The following is a 13800-nucleotide window of genomic DNA, read 5'->3' as shown; positions in this document are numbered from 1 at the left end:
TCTAGGGTAGATATAATTTTTCAGCCTTTTTCTTTCAGTGTAAATCTAGAAAAAGTTTTATCTTTTTCTTCATTTCAGAAGACTTATCCAAAAATATCGTAAGCAACACCTACACCAGCAGAAGAAAGCCACAAATTTTTTGGGCCAGTTCGGTGAACCAGGCGCGAGTGCAATGCTTTGCAGATTAAAAACCTTTTATATAAGAATATTTAAGGTTGTTTTTTATATGGCATATATGGTTGTTGTTTATAGGTATATTCAAGTTGGGGTCTGTTCAAAGCGCCGTGCGGCAGACGTGACTTTTGGGCCATGACGCTCGAGCACAATGCAAAGCAATTTCAATTCGTGGTATGTGACTAAATGATAAATATTTGCGTTCATTTATCGAATAGACAAACGACAGCAACAAGCCCAACAATAATAACAATTTACTGTGATGGATCAGCGGAAGTAACTAACAAAAAACCAACCCAAATAGAACAAGTAAGAAAGTTCTAGACGGAAGTGACCGACTGGGCGGTACCCCGAGCAGATGCTATTTGAATCAATTGAATATTTTACTAGATAAGCAGATAGGTGTATAAGTCTTACATACATATAATCTCACTCACTTAACTTGCAATGAGATAAGGGTATCACATCTTAGTCACATAGTATTTGGGGTCCATGTAAAATATCGATATTTATCGATAATAAGCAATAGAGATAGGTTATATATATTGTTCAACTCATCGCATCATATTGATCAATAAAATAATATACATTTAATTTATACGCGCAGCCACGCCTCTTTCCCATACAGTCACATGCATTTTCATAAAAACAATATACCCTCTATCGTCATTTTCAATGGATTTAGGCCACAGCAAACAGACCTTTCAAATCGAACTCTCTAGTCAAGTGACTAGAGCTAATGCAAGCTAATTCGCAAGTTCGATTATACAATCATGACTAAATGTTAATCTAAGCACTAAACACAAACGACTTAAACATGCTCGCCCAGAGTATTTTATTTTATTCTTTATTAGAGCTACGTGACGTTCATTTGTTAGCTTCAGCAAAAAAATGAAATAAAATGCAAAAAAAAAAAAAAAAAAATCATTAATTTGTTCGGCTATTTATTTTAATGACTCCGACTCACAAGCTCCTAACGGCCTGCCATTGTGCCGCTGAAACATCTTGCCAAAAGCTCATTATCATTCAAATTGAAGTTCGTCCAATAAATCACAATTATCATAAATAATAAGTTAAGGAACTAGAACGAACTTGCACAACAAATAACTTAAGGTAACTAGACTAAAACCACCAGCTATAAACCATATACGACTGCTTCTCGTCTGATCTTTCATTTTCAATATGTAAAGATTATGTCATTATGCAATCGATATCACGATCTAGCCATAAGCCGAACGTATCTTTGATTCGCATGCATCTGTATTCTCGTATATGTGCTTATAACTGTATTTGTATCCGCGTATTGGTTCGCATCTCGTGGTATGCATATTCATTGGTTGGCTGCGACTATTTCCATCTCATTCACACCAATCGACTCTGCCAATGCTCAAGGTCTCTAGCGAAAAAGAGTACAACAGAGAAGAGAACAATACCGAAATTACCCCACCTCCTCTCCTACACACATACGCTTTCACACCAAACAACACCCGCTATACGCTGCGCTCGGCTAGAAGACAAGTTTTGCAAGTAGCATAAGAAAAAAAACAACAAACATAAAACGCAATGCGAAACGAAAAAAAAAATCCAAAATTGAATTGAATTAACATGGGAAATATGCGCTCCTCCACTAGCAACAATAATAAAGGCAGCCGCAACAACAACAACAACAACAAGCACAAGAGACCAGCATGAGAACGCAGCAAGTGCAGCTGTGATTTTTCGCGTCTCTTATGTGCATGCTGTTCTTCTTGCCGTTGTATGTATGTATGTTGCTATAGCATAATGTTGCTGAGCTAACCCCTCAGTTAACCCCTTAGTGCGTAGTTTAAAACCAACAATAAAACTAGAACATTCTAAATATTGCACAGTGTCCTCAAAGGGTTAAGTGCTTATATGCATATACATATGTATGTGTATATAAATTGTATTTAAACCAAACATAGGCCCATGCTTATAGGACTGCATATTGCACCTAAGCAGAAAAAAGTTCAGCCTGTAAACATTGTATCTAAACATAAAGGAACTCTGTTGCTTACCTGTACACAAAATGCAGCCAAAAACGCGAAGCTCCATAGCCAACAATGTTGCCGAGCTGTTGTTATTGTTGATCTTGTCGTAGTTATTGTTGTTGCTGTGGCTTTCGGCTGTTTCTGTTGCTGCTGCCTTTTGAGTCGAATTCTCGTTGTTGCTTTGCTTAGCGTGTCCAACATTTTGTGGCCGTCTTGTTGCTGTTGTTGTTGCTTGTTGCTTTCTGTTGCTATCTGAACGCTGTTGTTTCAGTTATTATTTTTAATAATTTTTGCTTGCTCCGTTTTGCTTTTTGACTTTATCAATGCACTTTGGCTAATTTCTTTTAATTTTCGACATTTTCGAAACGGGAGTAGTTTTTGTTTTAAGCAGATTCATCGTTTGTTTTTGTTTTGTTTTCTTTTTGCTGTTTGTTTTGCAATTACAACTTAATTATTTTTGTATTAACTTTCCGCGCGTCATTCTGTGAGAGAGTAAATATTGGAGCGTGAGAGGGAGAGAGAGAAAAAGAGTTGTGCATTTACAACGCATACAAGTCTACACATAAGCGCAAGAGCGCCAACTAGACAAGCAAACACATCTGTGTGTGAGCATACGAGTAATGTATTTGTGTATGTGTGTTAATGTGTATGTGTTAGTTTGTATGAGAGCAGCTTTCAAGCCGAGCTCAGCGCAGCTTTTTGCTGTTGTTGATCAATAGCGCTCCCTCGCTCGCTCACTTGCTGCCCCTATCTGCCTCTCTGCTTCTTCTTGCAATGTGCGTTATGGGAGGCAGCGGCGCCTGCGCCAACGGTTTTCTGTTTCTGTTTGTTGGCCAAGCTTTCGATTTTTTTTATAGGTATTTATTTCTTTTTGTTAATGTTATTGCATTAAAATTTGTCAGTTTCCACAGAGCAAATATGACGTCACAGCACCAAAAAGCTGAACAGCAAAACCATACATACATACGAAACATGTATGCATATTCGTGCGAGCGTGCGTGTGAGTGTGTATATTTATAGTAAATACCAATAAAAAGAAATCAACAACTTTTACAGAAACCTGTATTTTTTGGTTTTTACGTTAAAGCTGTCTAGGGTCGAGTTGTTGGTGATTGTTAATAACATTGCCGTATGCAAAAAAGGCCTTCAACTCTGTTTCTGGTTGCATCGGAACGAGAGAACAACAGAGAGCAAAAGAGTGCGAGAGAACCAAGCACACATAGTAAATGGTGAAGAAGAAGAACGGGGCAAACCGTGAATGATGGCAGATTTTACACGCGCTCTCGTAAAATAGACAATCTAAGAGAGAAAGAGATAGAGACAAAGAGACCCAAGCTAAGCTTAAGCCATTGTTCTGTTCATTAATAGAACTACAACAACAGCAATAGCTAATCAACTTTAGAGCTTGAGAAACGGCAAGTAAACAATAACAATGCAAAGCTCAGAAAACAAGTTTTTTGGGTAAATTTTGTTTTTAAGCGAATTTGGGACAAGTTTCTAACCACAATTTGAATACACATATTTACATATATACATGTACATAAGTACATAAGTATATACAACAATAATAAACATTGTTTAAGCACCACAATGTTTGTCAAATTCATTCACAAACACTGGTGAAATTTAAAAAAGTTTTTTTTTTTCAAATAAAGAGAAATAAACTAAGGAGTAGAAACCGAGAGACGATTGCAAAACGGCGCCAACAGAGCGCGCTTTAGTGCGAGGGGGAGGCAGTGCATTGGCACGCAAAAGAAAGCGACGGCACGCAAAGGCAAGAGAAGGAAGAGGAGGCGGCGGTGCGGCGACACAAACAAAAAAAAACGGCTTATGCTGCCGGTGTTGCTAGTGTTGCGTAGGTGTGTTGTTGTTGTAGCTTTTGTTGTTGCGACAAAAACTCTCAATTTCTGCTTTTACTTTACAGCGACTGCTGCTGCTGCTGCGCTACGCTTTGCTACTCATTTCTTGGCCAAAAACAAAAAAGTAGTATGTGTGTATGTTAATATATATTAATGACACGAACTTTTCTTGTACAATATTTAAACATATATCTATGTATGTGTGCTTTCATATATTTATAAATATGTAGCTGCGTTCAAATTTATTTTGCTAACCGTCGCCAAAAAAAAACAACACAAACATACAACAAAAAAACAACAAAAAACGTACACTCAGACGCAGAAGCACACACATACAAACGTAAACATACACGACGGTGACGACGACCGCGACGGACAAGCACAGCGGCAAAACAGAAAACGGACGACGATGAAACTGCGACACGTAACTGAACACGTTCACGGCCAAAACTCGACTGAGCATCGGGCTTTGTAGCGGTGGCTGCGCTGCCTGCATCGCAAGTCGGCTGAGCAAGTGTCTGCGTGCGTGTATTTTAAGTGTTTGTGTGCGTGTGTGTATGCGCTTATGTATATAGGCTTTAGCGTTTGTGTGGGAGATGGCTCCCGGTGCGCTGGGTGGATGTTTCTGTAGCAGCGTTGCCATACTTGGCGCGTGATTTCAAATTTGTCAACGGCAGTGCTGGCTAACTCCTTATTAACAATTTTAAATTGAAAGCTGCCGTTTTGAAAAGTTGCCGTACGCAGTCAGAATATAATAGAATATATAAATATATAACTTACATCATACTTGTTATATTTAAAGATATGTATTCATTGATATTATTTTAATTTATTTCATAAATTAAATGAAAAAACATAAGCATTAAATGATAGGCTAATTAAATAAAAAATGTTTGCACACTCGTATATCTAAAAATATTAAAATATAATTTGAATTTAAATTTTAGTGTTGGACAATACCGATGATTCGCGTGAAGATCGATATGTAAATAGGCATAGTGCCGTGCCCTAATCGGCTTATTGCACGCAACGAGACTATCGATACGATACTTGCATCCCTATTTTTAGTGTTTCTTTAATTTTTTGCGCACCACTAACTCGAGCCAAGGCTGCACGGTTTTTTTTGCAAATACCCTCTGCGTTTATATTTATTTGCCGAATATAAACTTTGTATTAAAGTTGAACGCGTCCGTTTAAACGAGTATTGAAAACAAGTGCGATAAGACGCGGCAATACAAAGATTTACGGCAACACAATCAAAAAGAGAAAAAGACCGGCAGCAGCTTCCACACAGACGCATACACACAAACACTTACATACACGTATATACGCATACACATGTAGATTAATCTATGAGTGTCGCTAAAAACAAGAATCATCTCCCATTGTGCAAAGACAGCGAGCGCCAGTGAGAGCGAGTGAGCGAGAGAGGAGGAGGAGGTGGAGCAGAAGTAGTAGTAATAGGTGTCATCATCAACACATTTAGGCCATGAAGAGCGTACTGATGGTGGCCGAGAAGCCTTCGCTGGCTGCGTCCCTTGCCGGCATTCTCTCCAATGGACGCTGCACGGCAAAGCGAGGTTAGAGACGTTAAATAATAATAACAAATTAGCTGTTAATCTGATTGATGGGAAGTGCGCTGATTGATCAACTGAAGAGCTTGTCTCAGGCTAACGCTATGTGCTTAAACTTCTGTCTAATAGCCGACAATCTAAGCATCTGCTCATCGATACAGATATACAAATATATACATATATGTAAATTTATTCATACAATATACCCTCTATATAAACAGGGAACAACGGTTGCTCCACTCACGAATGGACCGGACCCTTTCGTAACGAGGGGAACGTACACTTCCGCATGACCTCGGTCTGCGGCCATGTGATGTCGCTCGATTTTATTAGCAAATATACCTCATGGGATAAAGTGGATCCCGTCCAGCTGTTCGATTGCCCAACAGAGAAAAAGGAATGCAATCCCAAGCAGCAGATGCGTTCGTTTCTGTCGCATGAAGCTCGCGGTTGTGACTATCTCGTCTTGTGGCTCGATTGCGACAAAGAGGGCGAAAACATCTGTTTCGAAGTGATGGATGCAGTGCAGCACGTCATACACAATGTGTACAGCAAAAATGTCACATATCGCGCGCACTTCTCGGCCATCACGGACAAGGATATCAAGGGCGCGATGGAGTCGCTGGGACATCCCAATGAGAACGAGGCCAAATCTGTGGATGCACGACAGGAGCTGGATCTGCGTATCGGCTGTGCCTTTACGCGCTTTCAAACGAAATTCTTTCAGGGCCGCTACGGCGATCTGGACTCATCGCTCATCTCCTACGGCCCCTGTCAGACGCCGACGTTGGGCTTCTGTGTGAAGCGACACGACGATATACAATTGTTTAAGCCCGAAACCTTTTGGTATTTGCAACTGCTTGCCGGCCAGCCGGAGGTAACGCTCGAGTGGGCGCGCGGGCGTGTCTTCAAAAAGAATATTGCCATCATGCTGCTGAATCGCGTCAAGGAGCACAAGGAGGCGACGTAAGTGAAGCCTCAATTCGCATCTCTGACTCACATAATATCGCTCTCTTTCTCTCTCTCTCTCTCTCTTTTTTCTCTCTCTCTAGCGTGGAGAGCGTTAGCAGCAAGGAGGCATTTAAGAGCAAGCCTCAGGCCTTGAACACGGTGGAGCTGATGCGAATCTGCAGCTCTGGCTTGGGCATTGGTCCGTTTCAGGCCATGCAAATTGCGGAGCGTCTATATACTCAGGGCTATATCAGCTATCCGCGCACAGAGACCAATCAGTATCCGGAGAACTTTGATCTGCACGCCGTGCTGCGGCTGCTGCAGCCGTCGGGCGATTTCGGCGACGAGGCTCGCGCCATTTCGAGCGATTTTCAAACACCGCGCAAGGGCAAAGATGCGGGCGACCATCCGCCGATAACGCCCATGAAGCTGGGCCAGCGCAACGACTTCGATCGGGACACCTGGCGGGTTTACGAGTTCATTTGCCGTCACTTTATGGGCACCATATCGCGTGATCTGAAGTATCGCACGACAACGGCCAAGCTGAAAGTTGGCCTCGAGACGTTCACGTGCACGGCGAATGTCCTGCTGGATGCGGGCTTCACGAAAGTCATGACCTGGCAGGCCTTCGGCAAGGATGAGGCAATGCCGCCATTCGTTCAGGGCACACAGGTGGCCATCAATGATGTGCGCCTGGCCGAAAGCCAAACTGGTCCGCCCGACTATCTGACGGAAGCGGAGCTGATCACGTTAATGGAACAGCACGGCATCGGCACCGATGCCTCCATACCCGTGCACATCAACAACATCTGTCAGCGCAACTACGTGAAGATCGAGACGGGACGCAAGCTGATACCGACGACATTGGGCATTGTCCTGGTGCACGGCTATCAGAAGATCGATCCGGAGTTGGTGCTGCCCACGATGCGCTCCGAAGTGGAGCGCATGCTCACGCTCATTGCCAAAGGATCGGCGGACTTCAATGATGTCCTGCGACATGCCATCAAAATCTTTAAGCTGAAATTCGTCTACTTTGTGCAGAACATCGCCAGCATGGATATGCTCTTCGAGTCATCCTTTTCGCCGCTGGCCGAGTCGGGAAAAGCGCATTCACGATGCGGCAAATGTCGTAGATACATGAAGTATATACAGGTATATAGACATAGAGAAGAGAATGTATATATATATAGAGATGTGGGAAATGATATCTATGTATGTCTACATAAAAGGTGGAAACAGATAGTAATGCATATTTTGCTGAAGGCAGAAAGAGAGAGAGAGAGTGGTAGAGTGCTGCTTATAGGTATGATTATATATTAGAGCTAAAGAATAATATGTGTGTATAGACATGAGATGAATCAATTTGGATATCGATAAGCCCAACAGATATAAAGATGCGTAGGGATAAGAAACGATATATTTATAGAGATAGAGATAAGAAAATAACGATATTGACAGAGATAAGATAAAAAATCTGGGTCTATGGATACTAATATAGAACAAATATAAAAAGAAAGTAATAGACATAGAAGAATGTAGCTATATAGATGGAAATGGGGAGAAATATGTTGAGCTGATAGAAAGAGAGAGAGAGAGAGAGAGAGAGGGGGGGTATATATATGATATTTATGATTCTATAGATAGAGATAGGATAAGAAAATGTATACGGGTAATATATATATATTAATGAGTATGTGTAGATTTATCACAGATAACAAAAAGTATAGATGTGAAGTGATAGATATACAAAGAGAGAGAGAGAGAGCAATGCATGTATACATGGATGCAGAGAGGTATTATAGGTGAGGGGTAGATCAAGGATATTGGATAAACATAGAATATATATAAAAAAAAAGAAATAGACAAAGATATATTTAAGGATATGGATGGTGAGACAGAGAGAGCATCTATGTATGGGGTGATTTGGAAGGTAGATGACAAATAGATAATAGATGATTGAGAGCAGAGAAATTTATGAATATGTACAATAAATAACGCTAAGACTTATCATAAATGTATATAGATAGATAGATAGCTTAGATTAATTAGCCATGGTCAAAGATTAGCCTAGAAATATAGACTTGGAGTACGCTGCGAAACGTGAATATGTACATAAGGAATATATCAAGTTATGTAGCTATAGTGAAAGATAAAGTAGATAAACCGAGCAGATAACATTTCAAGCTTGCCAGACTAGCCATAGCAAGCTCTACTTAATTTAGTCATAGTTCATCCATTCGAATTGATTTACAACTGGCTCTTCTATTGCCATCTCTTTCGCAGACGAAGCCCGCTCGCCTGTACTGCTCGCACTGCGACGACAACTATACGCTGCCCAATGGCAATGTGAAGGTTTATCGGGAATTCAAGTGTCCCCTGGACGATTTCGGTCTGCTGGCGTTCTCGACGGGCGTGAAGGGTCGCTCGTTTCCGTTCTGCCCGTATTGCTACAATCATCCGCCGTTCAGGGATATGCCGAAATTCGGCGGCTGCAACACCTGTACGCATCCCACCTGCCCTCACTCGCTCAACACGCTGGGCATATCCAGTTGCGTGGAGTGCGAGACGGGCGTATTGGTACTCGATTGCACACTGTCGCCCACCTGGAAGCTGGGCTGCAATCGCTGTGATGTGATCATCAATTGCTTCAAAGGTGCCACCAAAATAACAGTCGAAGGTGAGTTTTATCCATTAGCCATCTGTCTGAACTGAAATTGAAATATGATTGTGATTACTCCTCGCTCCTGGCAGAGAACAAGTGCAGCGAGTGTGGAGCACAGCTGGTGAATGTGGTCTACAAATCGGATAAATCGAAATTCAAGGATGGCAGCGAGGAGAAAAGCGGCTGCGTTTTCTGCTCTAGCGAATTTTCCCACCTGGTTGAGAAGCATCGGGCGGTCGCCTCGCGTCAGGTGCGCAGTGGCGGTCCCTCGCGTGGCGGCGGCGGCGCTGCCGGCCCAGGCGCTGGCAACGCACGTGGCGGACGACATGGTGGACGCCCGCCAAAGGATAAAATGGCACAACTGGCTGCATATTTTGTTTGATCAAACACTGCCCAACACTGGCCTCTAATTCAATTTGCATTTAACTAATCTAGAAATCGAGACTTGGCAGTAAATAAACAAAATTTGTATAAATAGAATTACAATTGATGATGTTCTTTTTTGGCTCAGGGTTAAGCCACTTGAAGCCAAACAGTGTTGAGTAATTTTAATGAGCTTGGATCCCAGTATATACGTACATGTATTTAGTGAATATATTTGATACTTAAAGCTGCTCAAGAGCTATAAACTGCGATTTTGTATAGCATTTTGTGTCTCAGAATATTAATTGAATTACACATTCGAAGAACGTATATTCATTAGGCCACCGTCCCTCCGAAACCTATGTTGCGTTTACCCTTCAATTAATATTAATTATTTCTTCTGACAAGTTTTAAGCATTGCATTATGTATTTGAGTGACATTTGAAACATATTAATAATCAATACCTGGTAAACGGGTGATTTAAATTTAGTATTTTTCAAACGTTAAATACCTCCATATTCTAACAATAATAAGTATCGATCGTGCAATGTGCCCTAAACGATTAATTTGCAGTACCTAATGAAACTTCTATATGCGCTATTCGTGGCTAGCAATTACTACAATATTTGCATATTGTTATAAATATATGTGACAATCTATGTTAACGAGTGCATATTAAAGTTTTAGCTTTTTTGCAAGGCACGAGCTCAAATCAAGGGCAGGTGACTGAAGAAAATATCGATACTTTCACCTGCCTATCCAATTATTTTGTCCTCACAAGTGTGGCATACCTAAATTGAAAACAACAATAATAACAATTACTTCAAAAGCATGAAGCAGTAGTAGTTGTATACGTCAGATTGATCTTTTTTTTTAAGCTCGAAAATTATTTGTATACCAAACATATAAACGTTTCGCGTCTATACCAGTATAAAAAAATATCGACATTCGTGCAGACTGTGAACGATTAATTTGTTCGTTGCATATGCTAATTCATTGTGCGATAACTCACGAAACGCAAGGTCGTTGCCGATAACAGCTGTTTGTGTCCGTCTGTTATTGTCACACAGTCCCATCACTAACATTGCTCTTGTCTAAAGAAATTTATAAAGATTTCGACAGATAGAAAATACAACATCAAACGAATTGAGCAGCGCGCAGGCAAAGGCATACTGCGACTCTTAACAGTACAGCCAGTGTACAATTAAATACCACACTCACGTTACACACAGATCAGTTTGTTTAAAATTTTCGTAAATCCAATATTGCCAGCCATCGTCGTCCCCCTAACCCCTCGAGCAGTTTAGCCATCAACGTTTGCAATGGACAAGCTCATCAAGATGACGAACCATCGTTCCGGGATAGTCGTGGGCGAAAAATACAGAATCATACGCAAAATAGGTAAGTGTAGCCAACCATCCATTTAGATATTTAGCAGCAGTTGCCCCATTTTTTTTTTCGAGGGTCAGGGCCAAATGCAGTTTGCCTGGATTTTTGATTTCTGATTTTGTGTATTTTGTGAATTTTGTGAATTTATGCATTTGTGTTTTTGTGATTTGTGCTATGAAAGTTGTGAAATGCAAATTGAAAATTGTACAATGTAAATTTTAATTTGAAATTTGACTTTAGGAAGTGGCTCCTTTGGCGACATCTATTTGGGCATGAGCATGCAATGCGGCGAGGAGGTCGCCATCAAGATGGAGGCAACCAATGCCCGCCATCCTCAGCTACTCTACGAGTACAAGCTCTATCGCGTCCTCAGCGGAGGTGTGGGCATTCCGCGCATTCGCTACTATGGCAATGAGAAGAACTTTAATATATTGGTTATGGATCTGTTGGGACCCTCGCTCGAGGATCTCTTTAATTTTTGCACACGTCACTTTACCATTAAGACGGTGTTAATGCTGGTCGATCAGATGATCGGACGTTTAGAGTATGTGCACAATAAGTGCTTCATTCATCGCGACATCAAGCCCGACAACTTTCTCATGGGCATTGGACGTCATTGCAACAAGCTGTTCCTCATTGACTTTGGACTGGCTAAGAAATTCCGTGATCCTCATAAGCGCATACATATACCTTACCGTGAGGAGAAGAACTTGACTGGCACAGCACGCTATGCCTCGATCAATGCCCACGTTGGCATCGAGCAGTCCCGTCGCGACGACATGGAGTCGCTTGGCTATGTGATGATGTACTTCAATCGGGGCGTCCTGCCCTGGCAGGGCATGAAGGCGACTAACAAGAAGCAGAAATATGATAAAATCTCTGAGAAGAAAATGTCCACGCCCATTGAGGTGCTCTGCAAGGGGTATCCGGCTGAATTCTCAATGTATTTGAATTACTGCCGCAGTTTGCGCTTCGAGGAGGCGCCCGATTACATGTATTTGCGTCAATTGTTCCGGTAAGTGATTCTCGCTCTCTCACTCTCACTCTCTCTCTCTCTCTCTATCTGTCTGTCTGTCTGCCTGTCTGTCTGTCAATGAGAACCTTTAATTGATTTGATTTGTTTTCGATTTGACAGCATTTTGTTCCGTACGTTGAACCATCAGTATGATTATATCTATGACTGGACAATGCTGAAGCAGAAGACCCATCAGAATCAGCAGCAGAGCGCGGATAATATGCTGACGCCGGAGCAGCGTGCCGAACGTGACAAGGAGAAGCAGAGCGGCAGCAAGCCAAACACATTGGCCGACTAAACGATGCTCGTTCAGAGCGATTTTAATAGCAGCAACAGGATAACACATCAAAATATAAAGGAAAACAAGTAAAACAGAAAAGAAATAAAAATAAAAACAAATTAAAAAAAAAAACAAAAAACAAAAAAAAAAACTATAATCGAATAAACAACAAGAAAAAAACAAAAGCAAAAAAAAAAAAATGGAAGATAAGAAAAAAGTAACAGCACTGGCTGCATTGCAGGACGAGCTAACCAGGATTAGTAGATGAGAGAGAGATATGCATATATAACAACAACAGCAGCAACATCAGCAACAATTTGTAATATATATATATATGTATGTATATACATATATATTTGTATAAATATACATGTGCGTATATACATATATGTATATACATATATATGTATGTAGTTTATTTTTATAACAAGTGCAAGGGCAGCAGCTATTATATGTATATAGAATTTAATGTTACAGAGATAGAACTCCCCGTTTCCACCCCCTCCCCCCCACTCTGTTTTCCCATCAGGACTCATTGGCTCCTGCAATGCACACGAGAACACAAACACAAACACACACACACACATACACATTTAAATATACAATAAACATATGTGTATACATATACATATGTATATATTCTATATAGTTGTTATCAATGATATAGTTGGGTCTGTTAACAGAGACTAGATCCAGGGCAGGCATATATATGTATATGTATATGTATAGGCGTATATATGCATAGTACATGTGAAGATATATATGTATATATATGTATGTATATGCATGTGTATTGGTGTCTATATATACATACGTATATATATATCGTATCATAAACACTCATTCATACACACACACAATTAGTTGTATTAGCTAACACAAACAAATTTGAAGCGCGGATGATGTTTTCTTTTTTCTTCTTACCCCCTTTGCAATCGCTTAAGTTACACAAAATTAACTGCAAACAAAAAAAAAAAAAAAGAGAAGAGAAATTGTATTAAACGTTGGTCTAATCAGGTGCACAATTCCGCCCCCGCTCCTTAAGCCTACCACGCCCCCCACACACACACATTTGACACTGCATCGAGTTCGCCTTTTCTCATTTTTATAACTTTTTCCTTATTTTCATAAGTCTTGAAGGACGAGCACAAAACAAAAATTCTTCGTTTTATCCGCAATAGCAACGAAAAATCATCAAATCAACCAGAATATATTATTATATATGTATTTTGCACATTCTACTCCATGTTAAACCAATCGTGAATCAAAAAACGTGAAAAAAAAAAAAAAAAAAACATTGCGCAAATTATAATTTCATAAAATTTCGAAATTTTCATCTTTCCCACATTTATTTTTTTTTTTCTGAACTGAAAGCAAAAGCAAGATCAATAATAATAATAATAAAACATAATAATAACTTAAAAGAAAAAAATTCTTAAAAAATTAAAAAAAAAACAAAAACAAATTATATAAATTATGAATAAATACAATTAAAAATTTATGCATTAAGCATACGAGTATGT

At 40.2% G+C, this 13800-nt stretch overlaps 3 protein-coding genes across 5 annotated transcripts in view; 2 read left to right on the top strand and 1 right to left on the bottom strand.

Moving 5' to 3' along the window:
- Ptp10D (Protein tyrosine phosphatase 10D) overlaps positions 1-4513 on the bottom strand; it is a 66094-nt gene extending 61581 nt beyond the window's left edge. For 2 of the 3 annotated variants that reach the window (XM_089263161.1, XM_089263160.1), the window contains exons 1-2: positions 4207-4513; positions 2211-2665 (exon numbers count right to left, since the gene is read on the bottom strand). In XM_089263161.1, coding sequence (XP_089119287.1) covers positions 2211-2384 — 174 coding nt within the window. In that variant the 5' untranslated portion in view covers positions 2385-2665; positions 4207-4513. The remainder of the gene's footprint in view (positions 1-2210; positions 2666-4206) is intronic. The other variant, XM_089263162.1, reaches the window with a different exon arrangement.
- Positions 4514-5105: 592 nt separating this feature from the next.
- Positions 5106-9709, top strand: Top3beta (DNA topoisomerase 3-beta). Its single transcript, XM_030390078.2, has 5 exons — positions 5106-5622; positions 5838-6582; positions 6669-7719; positions 8851-9244; positions 9319-9709. The coding sequence occupies exons 1-5, from the start codon at positions 5532-5534 to the stop codon at positions 9609-9611; spliced, it is 2574 nt and encodes an 857-aa protein (XP_030245938.1). The 5' UTR covers positions 5106-5531; the 3' UTR covers positions 9612-9709.
- Positions 9710-10626: 917 nt separating this feature from the next.
- LOC115565093 (casein kinase I) lies at positions 10627-13269 on the top strand. Its single transcript, XM_030390079.2, has 3 exons — positions 10627-10994; positions 11223-11997; positions 12118-13269. Exons 1-3 carry the CDS (start codon positions 10916-10918, stop codon positions 12293-12295), a joined length of 1032 nt encoding a protein of 343 aa, XP_030245939.1. The 5' UTR covers positions 10627-10915; the 3' UTR covers positions 12296-13269.
- The last annotated feature ends 531 nt before the right edge of the window (positions 13270-13800 follow it).

The sequence above is a fragment of the Drosophila navojoa genome, chromosome X, assembly GCF_054131105.1.
Source record: "Drosophila navojoa isolate 15081-1374.11 chromosome X, UAZ_NAV_1.0, whole genome shotgun sequence".
In the NCBI taxonomy this organism is placed as follows: Eukaryota; Metazoa; Arthropoda; class Insecta; order Diptera; family Drosophilidae; genus Drosophila; species Drosophila navojoa.
The sequence above is the reverse complement of the archived record's forward strand: the minus strand, read 5'-3'. Positions and strand labels throughout refer to the sequence as shown.